Source organism: Hemiscyllium ocellatum, chromosome 15 (assembly GCF_020745735.1).
Source record: "Hemiscyllium ocellatum isolate sHemOce1 chromosome 15, sHemOce1.pat.X.cur, whole genome shotgun sequence".
NCBI classification, from domain to species: Eukaryota; Metazoa; Chordata; class Chondrichthyes; order Orectolobiformes; family Hemiscylliidae; genus Hemiscyllium; species Hemiscyllium ocellatum.
The window spans coordinates 68,308,095-68,332,647 of record NC_083415.1 but is presented as its reverse complement, the minus strand read 5'-3'; the positions used below and the strand labels follow the sequence as shown (position 1 = coordinate 68,332,647).

At 45.6% G+C, this 24,553-nt stretch overlaps 1 protein-coding gene across 4 annotated transcripts in view; it reads left to right on the top strand.

Annotated features, from left to right (window-relative positions):
* Positions 1–17,015, top strand: part of osgn1 (oxidative stress induced growth inhibitor 1) — a 62,772-nt gene extending 45,757 nt beyond the window's left edge. For all 4 annotated transcript variants that reach the window (XM_060836594.1, XM_060836595.1, XM_060836596.1 and 1 more), the window contains exons 4-6: positions 2,370–2,561; positions 12,497–12,588; positions 14,504–17,015. In XM_060836594.1, coding sequence (XP_060692577.1) covers positions 2,370–2,561; positions 12,497–12,588; positions 14,504–15,518 — 1,299 coding nt within the window. In that variant the 3' untranslated portion in view covers positions 15,519–17,015. The remainder of the gene's footprint in view (positions 1–2,369; positions 2,562–12,496; positions 12,589–14,503) is intronic.
* Positions 17,016–24,553: the final 7,538 nt, after the last annotated feature.

The following is a 24,553-nucleotide window of genomic DNA, read 5'->3' as shown; positions in this document are numbered from 1 at the left end:
GTCTGAGACAGTCCAGGTGAATTTCAGGTCGGGATGGAAGGTGTTAGTAAAGTTGATGAACTGTTCAACCTCCTCGTGGGAGTAGGTTATTGATGTGGGATCCCTAGCTAAGCCAGTAGGTTATTGATGTGGGATCCCTAGCTAAACCAGTAGGTTATTGATGTGGGATCCATACCTAAGCCAGTAGGTTATTGATGTGGGATCCCTAGCTAAGCTAGTAGGTTATTCATGTGGGTGGGATCCCTAGCTAAACCAGTAGGTTATTGATGTGGGATCCCTAGCTAAGCTAGTAGGTTATTGATGTGAAATCCCTAGCTAAACCGGTTGATGTGGTGTATATGGATTTCAGCAAGGCGTTCGATAAGGTTCCCCACAGTAGGGTATTATACAAAATGCGGAGGTATGGGATTGTGAGAGACATAGCAGTTTGCATCAGTCATTGGCTTGCTGAAAGAAAACAGAGGGTTGTAGTTGATGGAACATGTTCATCTTGGTGTCCAGTTACTAGCGGCGTACCGCAAGGGTCAGTGTTGGGTCCACTGCTGTTTGTCATTTTTATAAATGATGTGGATGAGGACTTAGAAGGGTGGGTTAGTAAATTTGCGGAAGACACTAAGGTCGGTGGAGTTGTGGATAGTGATGAAGGCTGTAGTAGGTTGCAGAGAGACATAGATAGATTGCAGAGCTGGGCTGAGAGGTGGCAAATGGAGTTTAATGTGGACAAATGTGAGGGTGATACACTTTGGACAGAGTAACTGGAATGCAAAGTATTGGGCTAATGGTAAGATTCTTGGGAATGCAGATGAGCAGAGAGATCTTGGTGTCCATGTACACAGATCCCTGAAAGTTGCCACCCAGATTGACAGGGTTGTTAAGAAGGTGTAGAGTGTTTTGGCCTTTATTAATAGAGGGATTGAGTTCCGGAACCAGGAGGTTACGCTACAGCTGTACAAAGCTCTGGTACGGCCGCACTTGGAGTATTGTGTACAGCTCTGGTCACCGCATTATAAGGAGGATGTGGGAGCTTTGGAAAGGATGCAGAGGAGATTTACTAGGATGTTGCCTGGTATGGAGGGAAGGTCTTATTAGGAAAGGCTGAGAGCCTTGAGGCTGTTTTCGTTAGAGAGAAGGAGGTTGAGAGGTGACTTAATAGAGACATACAAGGTAATCAGAGGGTTAGATAGGGTGGACAGGGAGAGCCTTTTTACAAGTATGGGGACTGTGAGCATGAGGGGGCATAGCTTTAAATTGAGGGGCAATAGATATAGGACAGATGTCAGAGGTAGTTTCTTTACTCAGAGAGTAGGAAGGGTATGGAATGCTTTGCCTGCAACGGTAGTAGATTCACCAAGTTTAAGTGCATTTAAGTCGTCATTGGACAGGCAAATGGACGTACATGGAATAGTGTAGGTGGGATTGGCTTCAGATTAGTATGACAAGGCGGCGCAACATCGAGGGCTGAAGGGCCTGCACTGCGCTGTAATGTTCTATGTTCTAAGCCAGTAAGTTATTGATGTGAGATCCCTAGCTAAGCCAGTAGGTTATTGTCATGGAGAAGGTGACTCTGTGTCTCTAAAGGGGTAGTGAGCTGCAAGTTTGAGCTGCTTTCTAATTATGTAATTAATGAACTCACCCTGTCATGGCAATGTTCAAACCGTAAACCTGTCTCTCAGCTTTATTCATGCAGTTTTCACCATGCACCATTCACTGATTACTGAAGAGGATTCTCTTTTGCAGTCTGAGGCTCTCCATGAACAGCCTAGCTGATTCTGGACTCAGTAACATGTGAAACGAGGTGTATCGGGTCAGTAGGGGTATCTAGTGGGGTCTTTGTGTAGGATTGGCTAGTGACAAGAACCATTTGGGGATATTTTTGTTGACTGGTCTGCTTTCTCTGGAGAGCTTGTGTGAGATTTACAGACTCCGCATGAGAGAGAGGCTGGAGTTTTGTGTTTGATGATATCGGTGTGGTTAACTCCCCTGTGACAGACTCAGTCTCGGACCTGGGATAGGTGTCCTGTTTTAGATCCTTGTTTCTCCAGGTCACCAAAGCAGATTTTCTTGTTAGTGACCTTGTATTTCTCCATATCAAATGAGAAAGTGAGCTGGGTGGCCAGGCTGACCCGTGACCTGTAATCCTTATCCATACCTGCCTTTGTAATGTTGCCAACGAGCTGGCCCTGACTCTATCTGAGATGAGCTGCGCACTAAGCCTTTTCTTATTTAAGTGTCATATTGCCTTGGGACAGGGCACTTTTAATTAACACACAAAACTATGTTAATGGTGCTTCTCAACCCTCAGTCACCCTTGCTGTGAAGATTAATAATCTTTGATAAGATTACTAACACACTGCTTTCACTGCCCTCAGGATCTGGAATATCTCTCTGAAGGGTTAGAAGGACGGTCATCCAATCCAGTGGCTGTGCTCTTTGACACATTGCTGCTGCCTGATGGTGATTTTGGGCTGGATCACACTTCCCCACTGTGCTGGAAGCTGGAGTCTTGGCAAGGCATATCCCACCTGGTCTTGGGTACAGGCCCACCTGGAGGGTCCTGGAATGTAAGTGACTGCTGTTTGAATCTCACATGGTTTATTTTCATTATTCATTCTACTCTTGAAAGGTTAACTCAGTAGGATATAGAGGAGGACTAGCCATTCTGCCCCTGAAGTCTGCTCCATCATTCTAGATCTTGGCTAATGAGCTACCTCTATGCCATGTTCCCGTGCTATCCCATTTCCCTGCATGTTGTTAGTATCTATAAATTTATCAATCTCTCTCTTAAACTTAATGACTAACCCTTCACGTCCTCTGTAGTAGAGAATTCCAAAGATTCACCAACTCTTGAGTGATGAAATTCCTTCTCATCTCAATCCTAAATAGATTGCCTTTTATTCTAAGACTGTGTCCCTGGCTCCAATTCCCGCAGCCAGGGGAAACAGCTTTCCTGCATCCACTCTGTCTGTCCCTTTGGGAATTTTGTAAGTTTCTATGAGATTGTCTCTTATTTTTCTAAACCCTAGAGATTCCAGGCCCAGTCTCCTCCCTCTCTCCTTTTGGGACAGTCCCACTCTCCCAGGAAGCATTCAGGTAAATGTCTGCTGCACTCCCTCTGTGGCAATTCCATCCTTCATTATGCAAGGGACCAGAACTGGACACAGTGCTCTGGGTGCTGTCTAACCAGTGCTCCATATCAGCTCAGCAAAACTTTATTTTACTTCTGTCCTCAGATCCTTTTGTGATAAAATCTAACATTTACCTTCTGAATTGCCTGCTGCTTCTACATGCTAGCTTTCAGTGACTCACAAACAAGGATAACCAGGTCCCTGCGAATATCAGCACTTTCCCATTTCTTGCTAGTTTAGAAATACTCTGCTCTACTGTTCCTCCTACCAAAGAGGATAACCTCACTTTTGTACACATTAGAGTCCATCTGCCAGGCTCTGGCCTGGCCCACTCACTCAGCCTGTCTAAATTCCCTTGGAGCCATTTTGCATCGTCCTCACAACTTGTTATTGTGATCCCAGCTGACATTATTATCGGACAAATAAGATTCCAGACTGAAGTCAGTCAAGATAGAGGTTTTTTTTGGTTTTAGCAACTTGGTCTTTCACTGAAAGCACAAACACACAATGCTGGAGATTCAAGTTTAATAATAAAATCTGCTTAATATGCAAGAGAAATAAAGATAAATAGAAAAAACAATTTATGTATGACACAAATTTAAAGATTTTGGAAAACAGTATAAAATACACTTCTTAATCCCGAAAGCACTTCTTTACAATACTCATACCAGAAAGTTATGATTTGGAGATGCTGGTGTTGGACTGGGATGGACAAAGTTAAAATCACACAATACCAGGTTACAGTCCAACAGGTTTAATTGGAAGCACGAGCTTACAGAGCGACGCTGAAGGAGCAGCGCTCTGAAAGTTAGTGCTTCCAGTTAAACCTGTTGCACTATAACCTGGTGTTGTGTGATTTTTAACTTTGTATACCAGAAAGAATTCCCTTTTATTTCAGATCTGAAAGGTTTAGTTTAACTATGACTTCAATTCCCTGTCTTGAGAATCTGATGGTCTGTTCCTTGATCTTCATATGACTGAGCTTAGACTTTCTCAGCTTCAATAACTTGTTCAGGTTTGTAACCAAACACTTCAGATCTGGAACTTTTAAACTGAGCTGCTTGCAATTTTTATCAGTCCTAAATTACTTCCCTTTCTCAAGGGCAATTGTTTTACACACACAGTTTCAGCTAAGAGTTTTAGAAACTGCCACAAAGTGAAACCTTAAAATTTTCAAGTTATGGGTATTTCCTCAATTGGAAGGGAAAAAAAATCAAACTCAGACTGTCTAAACCGAAAGCCTGGTCCACCACTGTTTACCTTGTTCATCTGTAACTCTGCCCAAATGGAAACAAAGTTCTATTTGCTTCCAAGATCTCTCTGTCTCTCAGACTGTTTTAAAATGTCACCCTGGCTACAGAAATGCTTACAAGTTAATGATTAAACCCTTTCTGGCGCACAGACTAAAACCCAAATGCCTCCAGCTCAGATCTAAACTTTAATATAAATAATATTAAAATATTGATAAATCCCACACCTTACATCACAGCATTCCCACCTAGTTTTGTGTCATCTGCAAACTTAGAAATGTTGCAGTTTAGTCCCCACATCCAAATCATTGATGTAAATTATGAACGATTGGGCCCCAAATACTGATCCTATGGTACCTCAGTAGTCACAGCCTGCCAACATGAGAATGACCCATTTATTCCTATTGTCTGTTTTCTTTCTGATTCTAACTCCACATCACCTCCCCCACCCCACCCCACCCCCATGCCCCACCCCCTCTAGCCCATGTGCTGCAGTTTTTGTTTTACTGACTTTTTCTATTTGGGACCTGATCTGAAAATTCAAACGTTCCATGTCCACTGATTTTCCCTTACTGTCTCTGCTAGTAACATCCTGAAGAAACAGGTTTGTCAAGTATGATTTTCCTTTTCATAAATCCACATTGTTCAGATAATGTGTCCATTATCTCCATAGCCATCTCTTCAATAGTCTGGGATGTAGACCTGGCTGGGGACTTGCAGGAAATTTGAAAATGATAATTTGCATTGTGGTGAAGGTGCAGTGACAGAACTGGTAACCCTACAGAAACACTAAAAGAATTCCAAATGTTAATAGCAACTGCAGTTGAGAACTCCTGTGTGATATGGTCCCCAGTTTAAACCTGCCTTGTGTGAGTCCCATCTGCAGCTCGAGGGGTTTCAGCCCAGAGTTAGGGAGTGGGGATCTAAACGTTGTACACTAAACGTCAGATTGTGGAAGCTTACCTGGACACTTTGTTCACGGAGTCAGAGACACCAGTTTACACAGAGTTGCCCGATTTGGTCCAGAATCATAAACAGGGTGGTGTGAGTATAAGCCAATTCAGTATGGGAATCAGTATTTGATTCAGTATGGGAATCAGTATTTGATTCAGTATGGGAATCAGATGGAGGGGGGAGCTTAGCTGAGGGGCGAGAGCAGAGGACACATTACCAACAGCAATGTCAGCTGTCTCCTCAGCCACATGCCCATCTGCAGGGCAGAGGGGATGGACTCTGAGATCCTCCTGGCACAGGGTCTTCAGGTAGGCCATCAGCTTTCGAGGTACTTGAGCTCCCTGTGCATCAGGAGGCCTGGGCTGACCTGGCAGGGTCACTGCTGGAAGCTCAGAGTTAGAACAAACAGAGTTGTAGTCTCTGGTTTGTTACCCGTGCCACGTGATAGAGAGTCAAGGAATAGGGAGAGAGAGCAGTTAAATGCGTGGCTACAGGGATGGTGCAGGAGGGAGGGATTCCGGTTTCTGGACAACTGGGGTCCTTTCTGGGGAAGGTGGGACCTCTATAAAAAGGATGGGCTACACCTGAACCTGAGGGGCACCAGTGTCCTTGGGGGGAGGTTTGCTAGTGCTCTTTGGGAGGGTTTAAACTAACTCCGCGGGGGCATGGGAACCAGGACTGTAGCTTTAGGGTACAGGACCTTGAGTGTTGGGAGGTTAGGAATAATGCAGCGATCTCTAAGGAGGGTGCCTGTAACCAGAAAGGAGGATTGAAGTGTGTATACTTCAATGCCAGAAGTATAAGGAATAAGGTAGGTGAACTTGCAGCGTGGGTTGGTACCTGGGACTTCGATGTTGTGGCCATTACAGAGACGTGGGTAGAACAGGGACAAGAATGGCTGTTGCAGGTTCCAGGGTTCAAATGTTTTAGTAGGATCAGACATGGGGGTAAAAAAGGGGGAGGCGTGGCATTACTTGTCAAAGACAGTATCACAGCAGTGGAATGGACGATGGAAGAGGACTTGCCATCTGAGGTAGTTTGGGCTGAGGTTAGAAATAGGAAAGGTGAGGTCACCCTGTTAGGTGTTTTCTACAGGCCTCCTAATAGTCCTAGAGAAGTAGAGGATAATATTGCGAGGATGATTCAGGAAAAGAGTGAAGGTAGCAGGGTGGTTGTTATGGGGGACTTTAACTTCCCAGATATTGACTGGGAGAGCTATAGCTCGAGTTCATTAGATGGGTCGGTGTTTGTACAATGTGTGCAGGAGGGTTTCCTGACACAATATGTCAACAGGCCAACAAGAGGGGAGGCTATATTGGATTTGGTTCTAGGTAATGAACCAGGCCAGGTGTTAGACTTGGAGGTAGGTGAGCACTTCGGGGACAGTGACCACAACTCGGTGACTTTTACTTTAGTGATGGAGAGGGATAATCGTGCGCCGCAGGGCAAGAGCTATAGCTGGGGGCAGGGAAATTATGATGCAGTGAGGCATGACTTAGGTTGTGTGGATTGGAAAAACAGGCTTCAAGAGAAGAACACTAATGAGATGTGGGGATTGTTCAAGGAGCAGCTACTGCGTGTCCTCGATAGGTATGTACCAGTCAGGCATGGTGTAAAGGGCCTTGTGAGGCAGCCGTGGTTTAGTAAGGAATTGGAGTCCCTTGTGAAAGGGAAGAAGGCGGCATATGTAAAGATGAGGCATGAAGGTTCAGTAGGGGCGATTGAGAGTTATAAGGTAGCCAGGAAGGAGCTAAAGAGGGAGCTAAGAAAAGCGAGAAGGGGACATGAAAAGTCTTTAGCTGGTAGGATTAGGGAAAACCCAAAGGCTTTCTATAGGTATGTCAAGAATAAAAGGATGACTAGGGTAGGTATCGGTCCAGTCAAGGATAGTAGTGGGAAGTTGTGTGTGGAGGCGGAGGAGATTGGAGAGACATTAAATCAGTACTTTTCATCAGTATTCACTCAGGAACAGGACACTGTTGCTGATGTGAATATGGAATCACAAATAATTAGAATGGATGCCCTGGAAATATGCAGGGAAGAGGTTTTGGGAATATTGGAAAGGATGAATATAGATAAGTCTCCTGGGCCTGATGGCATTTACCCCAGGATCCTATGGGAAGCTAGGGAGGAGATAGCAGAGCCATTGGCCTGGATTTTTATGTCGTCATTGTCAACGGGAATAGTACCAGAGGACTGGAGGATAGCGAATGTGGTCCCATTGTTCAAGAAAGGGAGTAGGGATAGCCCTAGTAACTATAGGCCAGTGAGTCTGACTTCAGTGGTGGGCAAAGTCTTAGAGAGAATGGTAAGGGATAAGATTTATGAACATCTGGGTAGGAATAACGTGATCAGGGATAGCCAGCATGGTTTTGTGAAGGGCAGGTCGTGCCTCACAAACCTTATTGAGTTCTTTGAGAAGGTGACTAAGGAAGTGGATGAGGGTAAAGCAGTAGATGTTGTGTATATGGATTTTAGTAAGGCGTTCGATAAGGTTCCCCATGGTAGGCTAATGCTAAAACTTCGGAGGTATGGCATTGAGGATACATTAGAGGTTTGGATTAGGAATTGGCTGGCTGGAAGGAGACAGAGGGTAGTAGTTGATGGATTATGTTCATCTTGGAGCGCAGTTACTAGCGGTGTACCACAAGGATCTGTTTTGGGACCATTGCTTTTTGTTATCTTTATAAATGATCTAGAGGAAGGACTTGAAAGCTGGGTAAGCAAGTTTGCGGATGACACGAAAGTCGGTGGAGTTGTGGATAGTGAGGAAGGAAGTGGTAGGTTACAGCGGGATATAGATAAGTTGCAGAGCTGGGCGGAAATGTGGCAAATGGAATTCAATGTAGCTAAGTGCGAAGTCGTTCACTTTGGTAGGAATAACAAGATGATGGATTACTGGGCTAATGGTAGGCTACTTGGTAGTGTGGATGAGCAGAGGGATCTTGGTGTCTATGTACACAGATCTCTGAAAGTTGCCACCCAGGTAAATAGTGCTGTGAGGAAGGCATATGGTGTACTGGGCTTTATTGGTAGAGGAATTGAGTTCCGGAGTCCTGAGGTCATGTTGCAGTTGTATAAGACTCTGGTGAGGCCTCATCTGGAGTATTGTGTGCAGTTTTGGTCGCCATACTATAGGAAGGATGTGGAAGCTTTAGAACGAGTGCAGAGGAGGTTTACCAGGATGTTGCCTGGAATGGTAGGAAGATCGTATGAGGAAAGGCTGAGGCACTTGGGGCTGTTCTCATTGGAGAAGAGAAGGTTTAGGGGAGATCTGATAGAAGTGTATAAGATGATTAGGGGTTTAGATAGGGTAGATACTAAGAACCTTTTACCGCTAATGGAGTCAGGTGTTACTAGGGGACATAGCTTTAAATTAAGGGGTGGTAGGTATAGGACAGATGTTAGGGGTAGATTCTTCACACAGCGGGTTGTGAGTTCATGGAATGCCCTGCCCGTATCAGTGGTGAACTCTCCTTCTTTATGTTCATTTAAGCGGGCATTGGATAGGCATTTGGAAGTTATTGGGCTAGTATAGGTTAGGTAGGACTCGGTCGGCGCAACATCAAGGGCCGAAGGGCCTGTACTGCGCTGTATCCTTCTATGTTCTATGTTCTATCTCCAGCCTCTTCCCCAGTCCAGTAGGTGGGCGCTGTGTGCCAGACCGAAGCCAATGCATCTTCCAGGTCTCTGCCTTTCCTTGAGGTTTTGGGCTCTGTTCCGCAGGAACAGAGAGCAGAATGGAATGAGTGCCAGTCATGCGGAGCCTTTGTGGACAGGAGGGAGAACACTGCCTGTGGAGGGAGGGTGACTGTGAGGTATGATTGAAAGAAGGTCATCAGCTGAGGCTGAGTGAGAGCTTAGGCTGTTCACATTTGCTGTGAATTGTTGGGCGGGGTGGGGCGGGGTCAGAATGAGTGGAGCTGTAAAGTGTGTTGATGTGTGCACCTGCAGGTCAAGGTGGATTGTGGGATTCATCAGCTTACCTCCTGTCCTGAGAATGTGTCCAGGTGTGAGGGGACACACTATTGCTGTGGAGGTGCTCAGCCATTTCCATACTGCCTGCTCGCTCAAAGACATTGCCCTCTTTCTCTTGCCCTTGGGAGAGTTCACCTGAACTCAACAATATTTCATGCGATAAGATCGCAGTAATTACTGTAGGCTGCTATTTGAAAAATACTGTGATATCTTGAACATTGCATATGCTAATGTTTTAGGTCAAACATGGGACCTTCCTTTACGTCTCTCACTCTGCAGTTGTCCAGCACAATGATCCTGATTTATGTGGACTCAGATCTTAGAGCAAGACTAGGTTCCATAACCTTTGAACTCACCAAGTGTAACCATGTGAATGACCCAGTGACACTGTTTTCATCTGATTTTGTGTACATTCACTGAAGTACAGTTAAGAATGAAGTGGGCTTGTTGACTTTGTACTGTTTTTATGTGCACCCAATCTCCCTCTGTATATTAATGTTCCTAAGTGTCCTGCCAATTACAGAATACTTTTCTCTTGCATTTGACCTCCCAAATACACCAGCTCTCACATGTCCAGATTAAACTCCACCTGCCATTTCTCCACCCAAACTTTCTAACTGATGTATATTCTGCTCTATCCTTTGACAGCCTTCCTCACTGTCCACAATTCCACCAACTTTCTTGATGTCTACAAGCTTACTAATCAGACCACAAATATTTTCATCCAAATCATTTATATATATATTATAAACAACCGAAGTCCCAGCACTGATTCTTGCAGAACAGCACTGGTCACAGACTTCCAGTCAGAAAAACATCCCTCCACAACTACCCTCTGTCTTCTATGACCAAGCCAATTTTGTAATCAACATAGCAACTCACCGTGCATCCCATGTGACCTCACCTTTTGGACCCGCCTACCAGGAGGGCCTTTATCAAATGCTTTAATAACGTCCATGTCGACACCATCCACTGTCCTACTTTCACCAATCATCTTCATCACTTCCTCAAAAAACTCAGTCACATTTGTGAGACAAGACTTCTAAATTTATTCCAAGTCCATACCGTTTAGCACGGTGATAGTGTCACGCAACACAGCGGAGGGTATTCTCAATGTAAAGGGGGGACTTTGTCTCCACAATGACTGTGCGATGGTTACTCTTACTGACACTGTCGTGGTCACGTCCATCTGCAGCCGGCACATTGGTGAGGGTGGGTCAGGTATGTTTCTCCTTGTTGGTTCCCTCACCACCTGCCACAGACCCAATCTAGCAGCAACGTCCTTTAGGATCCAACCAGCTTGATCAGTAGTACTGCTGCCGAGCCACTTTTGGTGGTGGACATGGAAAGACCCCACTCAGAGTATGTTTTGTGACCTTGCCATTCTCAGTGCTTCCTCTAAGTGTTATTCAACAAGGAGGAGCATTGGTTCATCAGCTGAGGGACTACAGCACGTGGTAATCAGCAGGAGGTTTCCTGAAGTTGTAAGACTTCATGGGGGCCACAGTCAATGTTGTGGACTCCCAGGGCAACTCCCTCTCGACTCTATCCCACTGTGCCTCTCTGCTGTGTCTGTCCTGTCGGTGAGACAGGGCATATCCAGGGATGGTGATGGTGGGGTCTGGGACATTGTCTGCAAGGTATGATCCGTGAGTATGACTGTGTCAGGCTGGTGCTTGATGATTCTGTGAGACAGCTCTCCCAGTGTTGGCACTAGCCCCCAGATATTACTGAGGAGGACTTTGCAGATTTGACAGGGTTGTTTCTGCTGTTCTCTTTTCTGGTGCCTGGGTCGATGCTGGTGATCCGTGCGATTTGTTTCTTGGAGACTGTGTAGCGATTGATATCACTGAATGGTTTGCTCGGCTGTTTCCAAGGGCAACTGAGAGTCATCCACATAGCTGTGGGTCTAGAGTCACATGTAAGCCAAACTAAATGAGGATGGCAGATTTTCTTTCCTGAAGGACAGTAGTCCCATGATAATACCACTGAAAACAAACCCACCAGCTCAGCGAGCAAACCGACAACCTGAGAATACCCCCAGGCCATCACCTCCCTGCCTGAACTACCTAAACCCGGGAACGTTGAGCTGCCAGTCCTGCCCTCCACTCAATCGAGATCCTGTAATGGGTACAACATCATCGGGCCATGTGCTGATCCAGGCTCTAAGGTCACCTGCCTCACCTACTATACCCTTGCATTACAATCAATATACTTCAGACCACCAGACCCAGCGTGTTCATTAACCTAGCCCTGCATGTTCTTCCTATTAGACTGATTTGTCCTAATGTCTATCACCTCCTAATCACTCCACATGCTGACCCACTGCGCTGGTTCATTACCCACTGGCCACAAAGGTTTAAACCCTCCTGAGTGGCACCAGCATACCAGGTAAATGACCAATTGATGATATTTCAGTTAACATGCTTCAGAACATGAGGCTGCTGGAATCAATAACTCCCTCGGTGCATTCTCACTTGTCATCAGCCCTCAATGCAGCAACATTTCTTTTATAAAAGAGATTTTAAAATTTCCTTATGAATCTTTTCAAGTTCATTTCTTATCATCTTGCTTTAAGCAGACCCTTCAGCTGGGGAGCTACCCTTCTCTGCCCTTTGTCTAAATAATCACCCCTCATGTATGACCAGAGACAGTTGGAAATTTTCCCATTGCTGCAAGACCCACCCTTTCTGAATCGGTCACTATTGCTATCAGCCTGTACAACAAAGAAAAAGGCCATTTGACCCAACTCATCTTTGCTGATGTTTGTATTCCACATGAGCACCCTCTCCTACCCATCTTTCCCGCCACCTATCAGCCGAAACTTCTATTCCTTTCTCCCTCATGCGTTTATCCTATTTCTCCTTGACTGCATCTCTGCTATTTACCTCAACCACTCGCTGTGGGAGCAAACTTCCACATTCTCCCCATTTTCTGGGTGAAGAGATATCTTCTGAATTCCCAGTGGGGCTTATGAGCAACTGTTTTATCTTTATGGTGGCCAAGTTCTGATCCTATCTGTGAGTGGAAACATTGTACCTACCTTATCAAACTGCTTTGTAATCTGAAAGAAGTCTATGCGGTTTTATAGACATTGCTGTTCTCACTGGCACCAGTTCACAGTGTGACATGTTGAAGGTGTGTTTTCTCACAGCTTCCCAATGTATTCATTCATTCTTTGTCTTCCAGGCTATGGAGGGCTCAATGCTCACACTAAGCTTTGGGAGTTGGATGGAGTTACCGGGTCTGAAACTGAAGGATTGCGTTGGAGAGAAGCGAAGGTTTGTAGTAATCCCAGTGACATCGCAGTTTCCCATGGAAGCTCAGGCACCTTGATAGGGAATATTATCGTGGGGACAGTGCAGACTGACCAGAGTGCGTCAAATATGATCTTATTGAGTAGCTTGGCTGAATGGCTTACTTCAGTTCCTACATTGTATGTCATTACATTACCTAAACCTGAAGGGTCAGACTATGGGGAGAGATTTCATAAACTAGGCTTAAATTCCCAGGAATATTGAAGGTTACAGGGGGAACTGATTGAGGATTTCAGGATTTTGAAAAGTGTTGGTGAGAGAAATGTTTCTGTTTGTGAATGAGTCCCAACCATTCCAGAGGGAAGTTAGGAAATACTTCTTCATGTACAGTATAGGATGGACAGAATGATGGAACACGCTCCTTCAACAGTGAACTATATTAATTCTGAGATTGATCCATTTTGCTAGACAGGCTGTGGAGGGCAGTGATACTTGGGTGGAGCTGCAGTGTGCATCAGCCGGGGTCTCATTGACTGGGAGAAACAGCCCCGAATGGGTCACAGGACCCCACCCTGGTGCATTGCTGCAGCTCCTGATGTTTGGTATCTCACTGAGGCCAGATCCTGTTATTGTGTGTACAAACCCCCTCGACCTTCTGGTTGTTAATCTCAGCCAATCACCATAGCCTGTGGTGGACCTATATTTACATGATCACTGAAGGAGGACGAACACCTTAAATAAAATCTCATTTCTATAGCACCTTTCCTGAGCTCAGCATCTCCCAGATCTCTTCACTGTTGGTGAAGTGCTTTTAAAGTGTAGCCTCTTGTTGTGATGCAGAAACATAGCACCTTCAGCATCTTACACAGCAGGATCCCAGAATGTATTAATGACCAGATACAGGGAGTTTCTCTACAACCCCACATTATAGAAAAATCACACTTTAGAAACAGTTCTTAAAGTGTTGGTGATGTAATTGCGTAACTGCCAACACACATCTTAAAAGTTTGTAGTTTAGAAATCATATCCCCAGTTTGTCAATCATTACAGCAAATTCATGTTAATGAAATGTGGGTTAGAGCAGAACAACCTGTAATCTGTTTTTTAAAATGTTAATTGAGGAATAAATATTGGCCAGGGCATCAATGAGAGCGAAATATTGGCCATGGGTTATTTTACATCTACCTGAGAGTGCAGAAATGGCCCAGTCTATTCTCTGATCTGAGCAATGAGACCCTGACAGTGCAGCATTGCTCAGTATTGCACTGGAGTAACAGGCTCAGTTCCCTGCTCAGGGAGGACTTGAAACCACATGTTTCTGACCCTGAGCTGAGGGTGCTCCTCAATGATCCATGGAAGAAGAAAGGAGCAATTTTGTGGGGTTTCAGAAAAAACATTCAAGTCCCATTAGGAATGAAAGAAAAAGATACTTAGAATGAAATGCATAAAACCAAGCTAAATGTGTTGTATGGGGTTGAGGGTGCGGATGGGGTTGTTGGGGTGGGTGTGGGGTTGTTGGGGTGGGTGTGGGGTTGAAGGTGGGGTTGAAGGTGGAGGGTGGGGTTGAGGGGGGTGTGGGATTGTTGGGGTAGGGTTGAGGGGGTGGGGTTGGGGGTGGTGTTGTTGGTGTGGGTGTTGAGGGTGGAGGGTGGAGGATGGGGGTGGGTGTGGAGTTGTTGGGGTGGTGTGGAGGGTGGGAATGGGGTTGTTGGGGTGAGGGTGTGGAGGGAGGGACTGTTGGTATGAAGGTGTATCCAAACCACACCCACCATAAACCGCAGATAGTACCCAACATTCTTCATTTATACCTTTCACCCTTTTTTCTATGTGTTTTTTGATTCCCACTCTCTTCCCTCCTTCCTCCTCTCTATCTGCTCTTCCCTTCCATCTGGTTCTGTTCCCTATTTACCCTCCTCTTGATATCCCTTGTATCCCCCAGGAACCTAAGGAACAACCGAGTGACCCCAGCTGAGGTTGCTGCCTATTACCAACACTTTGTCCGTGAGATGGGTCTCGAGAAGAACTTTGTGCCCAGAAGCTGCCTGACGTCGCTGTGTCGCATCAATGTTGTTGCTGAGAGTGAGGACGCCAGCAAGAGGGGAGTGATCCAGGAGAGGGCACAGGAGGAAGGAAGTGGGGCAGCAACACGGTCGTTGTGGGAGGTCAGAGGTTACCAAAAGGGGAGCAATGGGGTGCAGACACCCTTTCTGATCTTGGCAGAGAATGTGGTCTTAGCGACTGGGACACAGGATGAGCCTGTGAGGCTGGGTGTGGAGGGTGAAGAGCTGCCTTACATCTGTCACAGCATTTCTGAATTTGAAACAGCCATCGTGCACAGCCGGGTCAGTGAGTGCTCGGAGCCAGTGCTGATTGTTGGAGCAGGACTGACAGCAGCTGATGCTGTTCTGTGTGCCCATCACTATGGGATACCTGTCCTTCACACCTTCCGACAGGCAGTCACTGACCCCGACCTGATCTTTAACCAGCTGCCCAAAGTGCTCTACCCAGAATATCACAAAGTGCACCAGATGATGAGTCAGCAGAATGCTGGCAGAGACTCTGCTTCTTATCGAGGTTACACCAGCTTTCCCCAGCACCAGGTCAGCAGCTTCAAGCTGGACAGGAAATGTGTCCTGGAAAGGTGGGACAAGTGTCAGACGGTGGTGAATGTCTCCATGGCATTGGTGTTGATTGGGGCTAATCCCAGGCTGACCTTCCTCAGGGACAATGGCAGTTACCTGGGACTGAACTCGAAGATGCCAATATCCTACCGCTATAACCCTTTGCAGATTCATCCTCACACCTATGAGCTGCTCCAGGAGCCCAACCTTTTTGCTATGGGTCCCCTGGTGGGTGATAACTTTGTACGGTTTGTGAAGGGTGGGGCTCTGGGTATCACCAGCTGCCTGGTGAAACGCCACAAGCAACAAAAAGAGCAGGTCCTGGCAAAGTGAAGCAGGAAACTGGCAGCTTCTACTGATCATAAACCAGACAGAGGAGTCACCGCTCTTTCTGTCTCACTCCTGAGCAGACTAATGGCTGCTGAGTGCATTAGGTGCAAGGGTTGCTGCTTTCTGTCAGCTTTCCTCCATTGGTCTGACTCAAAGACCACTCCACACTCACATCTTCTAGGAATCTGCTTTTGGGAACTTTGAACTTGCTTCCTGTCCCTTTGGAATTTCTCCATGCATTAATAGAGGAGGGTGGGATTGAGACAAGGTAATGAAGGAGAGAGCTGGGCCTGTAGGGTCAAGGGTGCCCTGTCAGTAAACAACTGTGGTTTGCTCCATTACAGACACATGAAACTTTCCTATCTTTTTGGTAAAACTGACAAAAACGCTGGACAAACAGTAGGCAGAATCTATATTCTCACCCATTGGCACTCACTCCTACTGCAGAACTTTCTGAACCAGACGTAGATCCAAGCACTTGTTTGTCACTCATTGTCAGGTCACTGAGCGAAGATAAAAAGTTAAAGAAATTCTTGATCTGGTTCCTGGAGAAGGTTGGGTTGTTAAAGTTGCAGTAACTTATGTAAAGTGAGAAACTGCATGCTTCAGGATGTGCTGGCTCAAAAGTTGAGTGTTTTGTGCAGTATCTCCCTGTCTTGGTGATATTCTGTCTATTGCCAGGAGTTAACTGGAATTGATAGGGAGTCTGGACACAGAGAGATGTGGTACCTGCTATGATGCCATCAGCCAGCACTGTCAGAGTTATTGGGCCAGTCTGGTTGGAATGGAGCACCTCACCACTGCCTCCTTTAATTTAGACTTTTCCTTCAAATCAGATGAAAAATGTTTTGCAATTCTTTTTCAATTCAATCTGCTTAGAGATAATATTACACAGCTCTGCAGCAGTGGGACTTGTTGTGAATTGGAGCTGGTAAAGGCTCTGAGACCAACACAATGTCTGGGACTTCAATGAATAATGGAACCAACAGTTTATCTGCTTAACAAATGAGTGTTAACAAATAGAGAAGGAAACAGTGAATTGAAGTGAAATCAGACACAGAAAGAGAAATGGAACAAAGGAGAGATCCGAGTGAAAAAGGAAGGATACTGAAGGGGAGAGATTTGCAGGAATGAGTGAACAGTTTAATTGTTCCCCGTCTGGGACAGGCAGAGGTTTGTATTAACAACGGTCATGCTGCTTGAAAGCTATTTAATGCTGTCTTCAGCCCTAACACATTAATGAAGTTAGTATGCAAATTCTGCAAGTTTTCTAAAACACTGGGAACGTGGAGTGTGGGAAGATGTTGGTGTAAACTGAGCAATGGTTTTGGGAGAATTCATTCCGATTAATGTGCTTCCTGGATCCACACGATCAGCAGAATTAGGGAACAGCATTCCCAATTTGGACGTTGCAAATCCAGGCATAATCATTAAACGCAGGAGAGATTGTGATAGCTGCGAATGTGTCCGATGTGGCTCATTGCAGGATATTGTGTCTAATGGGAGGGGGTCGGAGTGAGTGGGACAAGGGAAAGAGAAGGGGGGTCAGGGAGTGGGGAGGGTGTTGTGTGTTGACTGTCGGGGCTGATCAATGTGATTCGGCTGTGTTTTAAACTGTGTGGCTGACTCTGTGCATGATCCTTTGCCAGTGCGCTGCTGTGAAACTGGTTTGAGGTTCAATATAATGACAGTAAAACTGGAACCGTGTTGTGAAGCTGATTATTGATCCAGCTGCTCTGGTTTCTTATATCCAACGTCCTGAGCTGTTACTCTGGCCCAGCAGTCTCCTGCTTGAACCTGCTTTAGATACATCCACTTTCTGCAGTCTCCTACCCAGCATGACCTCTCCACAGGGAGTCCTCTCCCTGTCACTACAACTGACCATAGATTAAAACTTACCAGAGAAAAAGCCATCTCCAAACAAAACCTGATCCAAGAATTCCACAATCCCGATATGATCACAATCCTGATTCCAAGTTCAGTGAGGAATGCAGCCTTGCACTGCCCAACAGCTGTAGGTGCTTAATATGTAATTAACTGGCATGGATTGAGAATTGGTTCCCAGACTGGAAATAGTGTGAATAAATGGGTCAGTTTCAGAGGGGAGGTGGTGACAAGTAGGGCATTGTTTGGCCGTAGCAATTCACAAAATACATCACCTGTTTGACTGAGGGAATCAATTGTAATATTTCCACGTTTACTGATGACACAAAACTAAGTTGTGTGAAAGTGAGGAGGCTTCAGTGTGATTTAGATAAGTTGAATGAGTGAGTAAATAGGTTGCTGATACAGTATAATGTGATGAATGTGGGAAAAACTGGGAAGAAAGGCAGTCTATTATTTACATATTGATCGATTGGGAAATGTTGGTGTACAAGTGGGCCTGGGTGGCCGTGTGCACTAGTTGCTGTAAACATGCAGGTGTGACACGTTAGGTAGGGTATACTAGTGGTATGTTAGCCTTCATTACAAGACAGTTTGAGTACAGGAGCAAGGAAGTCTTAACTCCAGCTGGACAGGGCATTGCTGAGACCACACCTGGAGTATTGTGTGCAGTTTTAGTCTCCTTTCCTAAGGAAAACTATACTCATCATATAGAAGATGCAGTGAAGATTCACCAGACTGATACCTGGGATGGTAGGACTGTCCTATGAGGAGTGGTTGGAGCGATATGGTCTATATTCAGTGGAATTTAGATGAATGAAAGGATCCCATTGAAACATTTTGACAGGGCTAGACAGTCTGGTTTTACCTGCCTGGGGGAGTTGGCCTGAACAAGAGTCTGTCTCTGGTTATGGTGTAGGCCATTACAGACTGAGATGAGAAATCTTTTCACTAAGATGTCACTCTGGACCAGACCAGACCCCCTCAAAATATTTTAAGAAGGTGGCTAGACCCTAACCAGATAATGCGATTGGTCAAACTACTCGGTGTTAAGCAAAACATAATTTATTTAAACACTGTAGTTAAAATACAAACAAAAGGAAGAGGAATTTAGAATGATCTAACTATTAGAAAACTTAACCAAACAATAAGATATAATACTGTTACTAACGAACTGTTCCAAAATAGTAACATTCTATAAACACATGATTTGGCAAAATGGCAAACTCAAACACAGATTTTCACATGCAGTTCTCCAATCCAGGAGGAAGAAATATCAGGAGAAAATTCAGAGAGTGTAGCAGCCAAGAGATAATCACTAAAGCTTCCAACTCTTTTTGAGACTTCAGACAGCTTCTGATGTTACTAAAAAAAAATCAAACTCCAGAAACCTGGATCTGTGAGAGCTGGCAACACCCATTCAGGCTGCATCCATTGTTCCAGCTTTAAAAAAGCCAAAAGGCCTCACAAGTTGTTTACTTAAGTCCTTAAGTAGCCAGTTCGGTACCTCTGCCTTACAACCTCTCTTCAAACAAAAGGACAAAATAATCTTTTAAAGTAACACCATCATCACAGTTGTGAACCTATGGAATTCTCTGCCACAGGAGGCTGTGGAAGATGGGTCATTGAATATATTTGAATCAGAGAATCCGTGTCGTCCAGTCTACATGAACCCTCCAAAGATTTTTTTTTTAGATTAGACTTACAGTGTGGAAACAGGCCCTTCGGCCCAACAAGTCCACACCGACCCGCCGAAGCGCAACCCACCCATACCCCTACATTTACCCCTTACCTAACACTACGGGCAATTTTAGCTTGGCCAATTCACCTGACCCGCACATCTTTGGACTGTGGGAGGAAACCGGAGCACCCGGAGGAAACCCACGCAGACACGGGGAGAACGTGCAAACTCCACACAGTCAGTAGCCTGAGTCGGGAATTGAACCCGGGTCTACAGGCGCTGTGAGGCAGCAATGCTAACCACTGTGCCACCGTGCCGCCCTATGATCATCCCACCCAGACTCAGTCCCCTACCCTATCCCTGTAACCCTGCATTTACCATGGCTAATCCACCCAACATGCACATACTACTCACTATGGACAATTTCCTATGATCAGTCCATCTAACCTGCACATCTTTGGACCATGGGAGGAAGCCGGAGAATCTGGAGAAAACCCACGCAGATGCAGGGAGAAAATACAAACTCCACACTGTTGCTCCTAGGATGCTAACCACTGAGCAACATGTTGTCCTTAAGAAAGAAATAGATAAACTTCTGGAAGCTAAAGATATTAAAGGTATGGGAAGAGTGGAGTATGATGTTGAGACAGAAGATCAGCCACAATCATGTTGAGTGATGGAGCTGGTTTGATGGGACAAATGGCCAACTCCTGTTCCTTGATTCTAATTTGAACTCCATCTGGAGGAAGCACTGAGAATGGCAAGGAAACAAAATGTACTAAGGGCAAGGGACTTAGAATGTCCATCACCAAAATTGTCTCTGTAGCATCACTTCTGACTGAGCTGTCTCAGTTTTTAAGCACTTTGCTGAACTGGGTCTGCAAAACAACAAAGAGAAATAAACCTGACTGACCTCATCCTCAGCACAAAAACCAAGGCAGATCCAAATGATGGAAAGGGTCACCAACAGTGCTATCAAGCAGCACTTGCAAAGGAATATTCTGCTCACTGATACTAAGCTTGTTTTGCTGGAGCCATTTGGCTCCTGACCTCACTATAGATTTTGTTCAAACATGAATAAAAGAGCTGAAATCTACAGGTGAGATGGGAATGACCACATTTGACAGAGTGTGGCATCAAGGACTCCTCACAAAACTGAAATAGAATTTCTTGCATGTTGCATTTAACATCAACTAAGATGAAGCATCCTGCTTGATTGGCACTCCATTCACTAACTTAGTAATCATAGAGACATTCCCCCAAACTCACCCCAACTCATCCATGCTGACCAGCTTTCGGAAACTGAATTAATCCCATTGCCTGAATTTGGCCCATAGCCCTTTAAATTTTTCCTATCCATGCACCTGACAAAATGTCCGTTAAGTGGTGTAATTGTACCTGCCTCGACCACTTCCTCTGCAGCTCATTCCATCCATTCCCTCCACCACTGACATTCAGTAACAGCAGGGTGTCTTCTACAGCTATCCATATTCCATGAACGAATTAAAAATACTTTGTTATATTCATTCATGGAAAGTGGACTTCACTAGCTGGGCCAGTATTTATTGTCCATCCCTCGTTGCTCCTTGAGAAGGTGGGGGTGAGCTGCCTTCTTGAACTGCTGCAGTCCATGTGTTGTAGGTAGATCCACAATGCCATGAAGGAGGGAATTCCAGGAATTCGACCCAGCAACAGTGAAAAAATGACCATCTATTTTCAATTCGGGATGGAGAGAGGCTGAGACGGGAACTTGTAAGGGGTGGTGTTCTCATGCACCTGCTGCCCTTGTCCTAGCTGGAAGTGGTCGTGGGCTGGAAGGTGCTTTCTAAGAGTCTTTGGTGAATTTCTGCAGTTTATCTTGTAGATAGTACACACCGCTGCTACTGAGTGTCGGTTGGAGGCAGTGGGTGCTTGTGGATGCGGTGCCAATCAAGCGGCTGCTTTGTCCTGGATGGTGTCGAGCTTCTTGAGTGTTGTTGGAGCTGCCCCCATCCAGGCAAGGGGGGAATATTCCATCACACTCCTGACCTGGACCTTGTAGACAGTGGACAGGCTTTGGTTCAGGAAGTGAATTACTGGCTGCAGTATTCCTAATTTCTGACCTGCTCTTGTAGACACTTTTTAGTTAAATTTCAAAAATATACTTTATTTTTAAAAAAACATTCTTGTCTATATACATTGTCATAAATGCATTTTGGTTCTGTACAGTATTTTCCCAACAAACATTTACATTTGACTCTATGACTATAGATTGACAAACTAAAGGCATTTCTTTTATGTACAAGACTATATATACATACATTGAGACACTGGGAGGGTCTGATAACTAAATGAACCCCCCCCCCCCCCCATTTACCTTATTTGGAAAGGCAAGGACTGATTAGGGATAGTCAACATGGCTTTGTGCGTCAGAAATCATGTCTCACAAACTTGATTGAGTTTTTTGAAGAAGTAACAAAGAAGATAGATGAGGGCAGAGCAGTAGATGTGATCTGTATGGATTTCAGTAAGGCATTCAACAAGGTTCCCCATGGGAGACTGATTAGCAAGGTTAGATCACATGGAATACAGGGAGAACTAGCCATTTGGATATAGAACTGGCTCAAAGGGTGGTGGTGGAGGTTTATTTTTCAGACTGGAGGCCTGTGACCAGTGGGGTGCCACAAGGATCGGTGCTGGGCCCTCTACTTTTTGTTATTTACATAAATGATTTGGATGCGAGCATAAGAGGTACAGTTAGTAAGTTTGCAGATGACACCAAAATTGGAGGGTGTAGTGGACAGCGAAGAGGGTTACCTCAGATTACAACAGGATCTGGACCAGATGGGCCAATGGGCTGAGAAGTGGCAGATGGAGTTTAATTCAGATGAATGCAAGGTGCTGCATTTTGGGAAAGCAAATCTTAGCAGGACTTATACACTTAATGGTAAGGTCCTAGGGAGTGTTGCTGAACAAAGAGACCTTGGAGTGCAGGTTCAGAGCTCCTTGAAAGTGGAGTCGCAGGTAGATAGGATAGTGAAGAAGGCGTTTGGTATGCTTTCCTTTATTGGTCAGAGTATTGAGTACAGGAGTTGGGAGGTCATGTTGCGGCTGTACAGGACATTGGTTAGGCCACTATTGGAACATTGCGTGCAATTCTGGTCTCCTTCCTATTGGAAAGATGTTGTGAACCATGAAAGGGTTCAGAAAAGATTTACAAGGATGTTGCCAGGGTTGGAGGATCTGAGCTATAGGAAGAGGCTGAACAAGCTGGGGCTGTTTTCCCTGGAGCGTCGGAGGCTGAGGGGAGACCTTATAGAGGTTTACAAAATTGAGGGGCATGGATAGGATAAATAGACAAAGTCTTTTCCCTGGGATCGTGGAGTCCAGAAGTGGAGGGCATAGGCTTAGGGTGAGAGGGGAAAGATATAAAAGAGACCTAAGGGGCAACTTTTTCACGCAGAGGGTGGTACGTGTATGGAATGAGCTGCCAGAGGATGTGGTGGAGGATGATACAATTGCAACATTTAAGAGGCATTTGGATGGGTATATGAATAGGAAGGGTTTGGAGGGATATGGGCCGGGTGCTGGCAGGTGGGACTAGATTGGGTTGGCATATCTGGTCGGCATGGACGGGTTGGACTGAAGGGTCTGTTTCCATGCTGTACATCGCTATGACTCTAAGAAGACCTCAGACGGTGGTCTTTCCCCACTTGCGCCATGGTAGCAGATGCCCCAAGCCTCAGTGTGTCCCTCAGCATGTATCCCTGGACCTTGGAATGTGCCAGTCTGCAACAATCGATCAGGGTCAACTCCTTGTTCTGAAGACCAATAAGTTTTGGGCAGACCAAAGAGCGTCTTTTAGTGAGTTGATGGTCCTTCAGGTACAATCGATGTTTGTCTTGGTGTGCGTCCTGGGAAACAGACCATAGAGCACACAGTCCTGCAACACGGAGCTGCTCTGGATGAACCTCAACAAAACCCGTTGCTTCTCTTGCCAGACTTGCTTTGTAAAGGCACATTCCAGCAGATGTATGATAATGTCAGCCCCAGCCCTCACCCTGCAGCTGCTTACAGGGACAGCATACAGATGGGGGTACAAATGAATCTCACATCAGTGCCTGTCTCACCACCAGCCAATCAATGTCTTAGTGCTTGTTGGAAAATTCTGCTGATTCTCCTCAAAGCCTGTCCACCATCTTCATGGCATAATCCTGATGAAGAGCTTATGCTCAAAAGGTCGACTCTCCTGCTCCTCGGATGCTGACTAACCAGCTGTGCTTTTCCAGTACCACACTTTTTGACTAATCTACATGGTACAGGTCAGGAGTGTGATGGAATACTTCCCCCTTGCCTGGATGGGAGCAGTTTCAACAACACTCAAGATGCTCAACACTAACTGGAACAAATGACTTTGACAGTCTGCTCAGGGAACCATACAACAGGATCCACACTCTCCTTTTCCCTCAGGGTCTCTAGGACGTTCCGAGCTGACCATTTCCTGATGGACCTGTGGTCAACGGTGCTTTTCTTTGCAAATTTCTCTATGAAAGATGGTGATATAGAACGGTCCAACTACTTGGAGTGTTTTGCGGCAGCGAGGCCAGTTCCATTGTCCACAACACCAGGGACAGGTAGAACCTGAATATGTAATGCCACTTGGTGTTTGTGTACTGAGGGTCGACACACAACTTGATGTAGCTGTGTGGTTGTCAGGTTGAGGGCGATGTTCGGTATGATATCCTCCTCTTGCTCCCGCCCCTCCACATCCCATCCAGCGTTTGTACATGGAGTCCATGCTGCCCTAGTCTATCCTAGGCTTCCAGATGAAGTAGAAGACAGCTCAGGTGACTGAAACAGTGCTGTTTTGGGGAATGGGCCAGATCTGTGACATGTACAACAACAGAGAAAGGGTCACACTCCTGATGACTAGGTTTTTAACCTCTTTGCGAGGAGTACTGCTCCAAAAGGATCAGTTTCTGCCTCATCTTGGTGATGAGCTCCTCTCAAGATTTAGTGCACGCCCCAGCCCCTCCGAACATCTTGCCTGCACCTTCAGGTAATCAGTATTGACGATGAGGCAGGATGAAGGATTGGTTGGCTTAGTTCCCAAAGAACAAAGCCTTGCTATTGTTTCCATTTACCATGGCTCCCGAGACCTGTTGGAACTGGTCGCAGATGCTCATGAGTCTGCACGCTGACAGTGGATCTGAGCAGAAAATGGTGACGTCATCCATGTACAGGGAGGCTTTGAGCTGTAGACTTCCACTGCCTTGAATAGACATCCCTCTCAGGCTCACATCCTTCCTGATGGACTCAGCAAAGGGCTCTACAACACCCAACCAAGGCAGGAGAGAATGGGCAGCTCTGCCTGATTCCGGATCTAATCAGGAAGCTTTCTGATTCCCACTTGTTGATTGAGATTGTACTCATGATGTTGGTGTAGAGCAGTCAGATCCAATTGCAATTCCCTCCCCAGAGCCCATTTTGGACA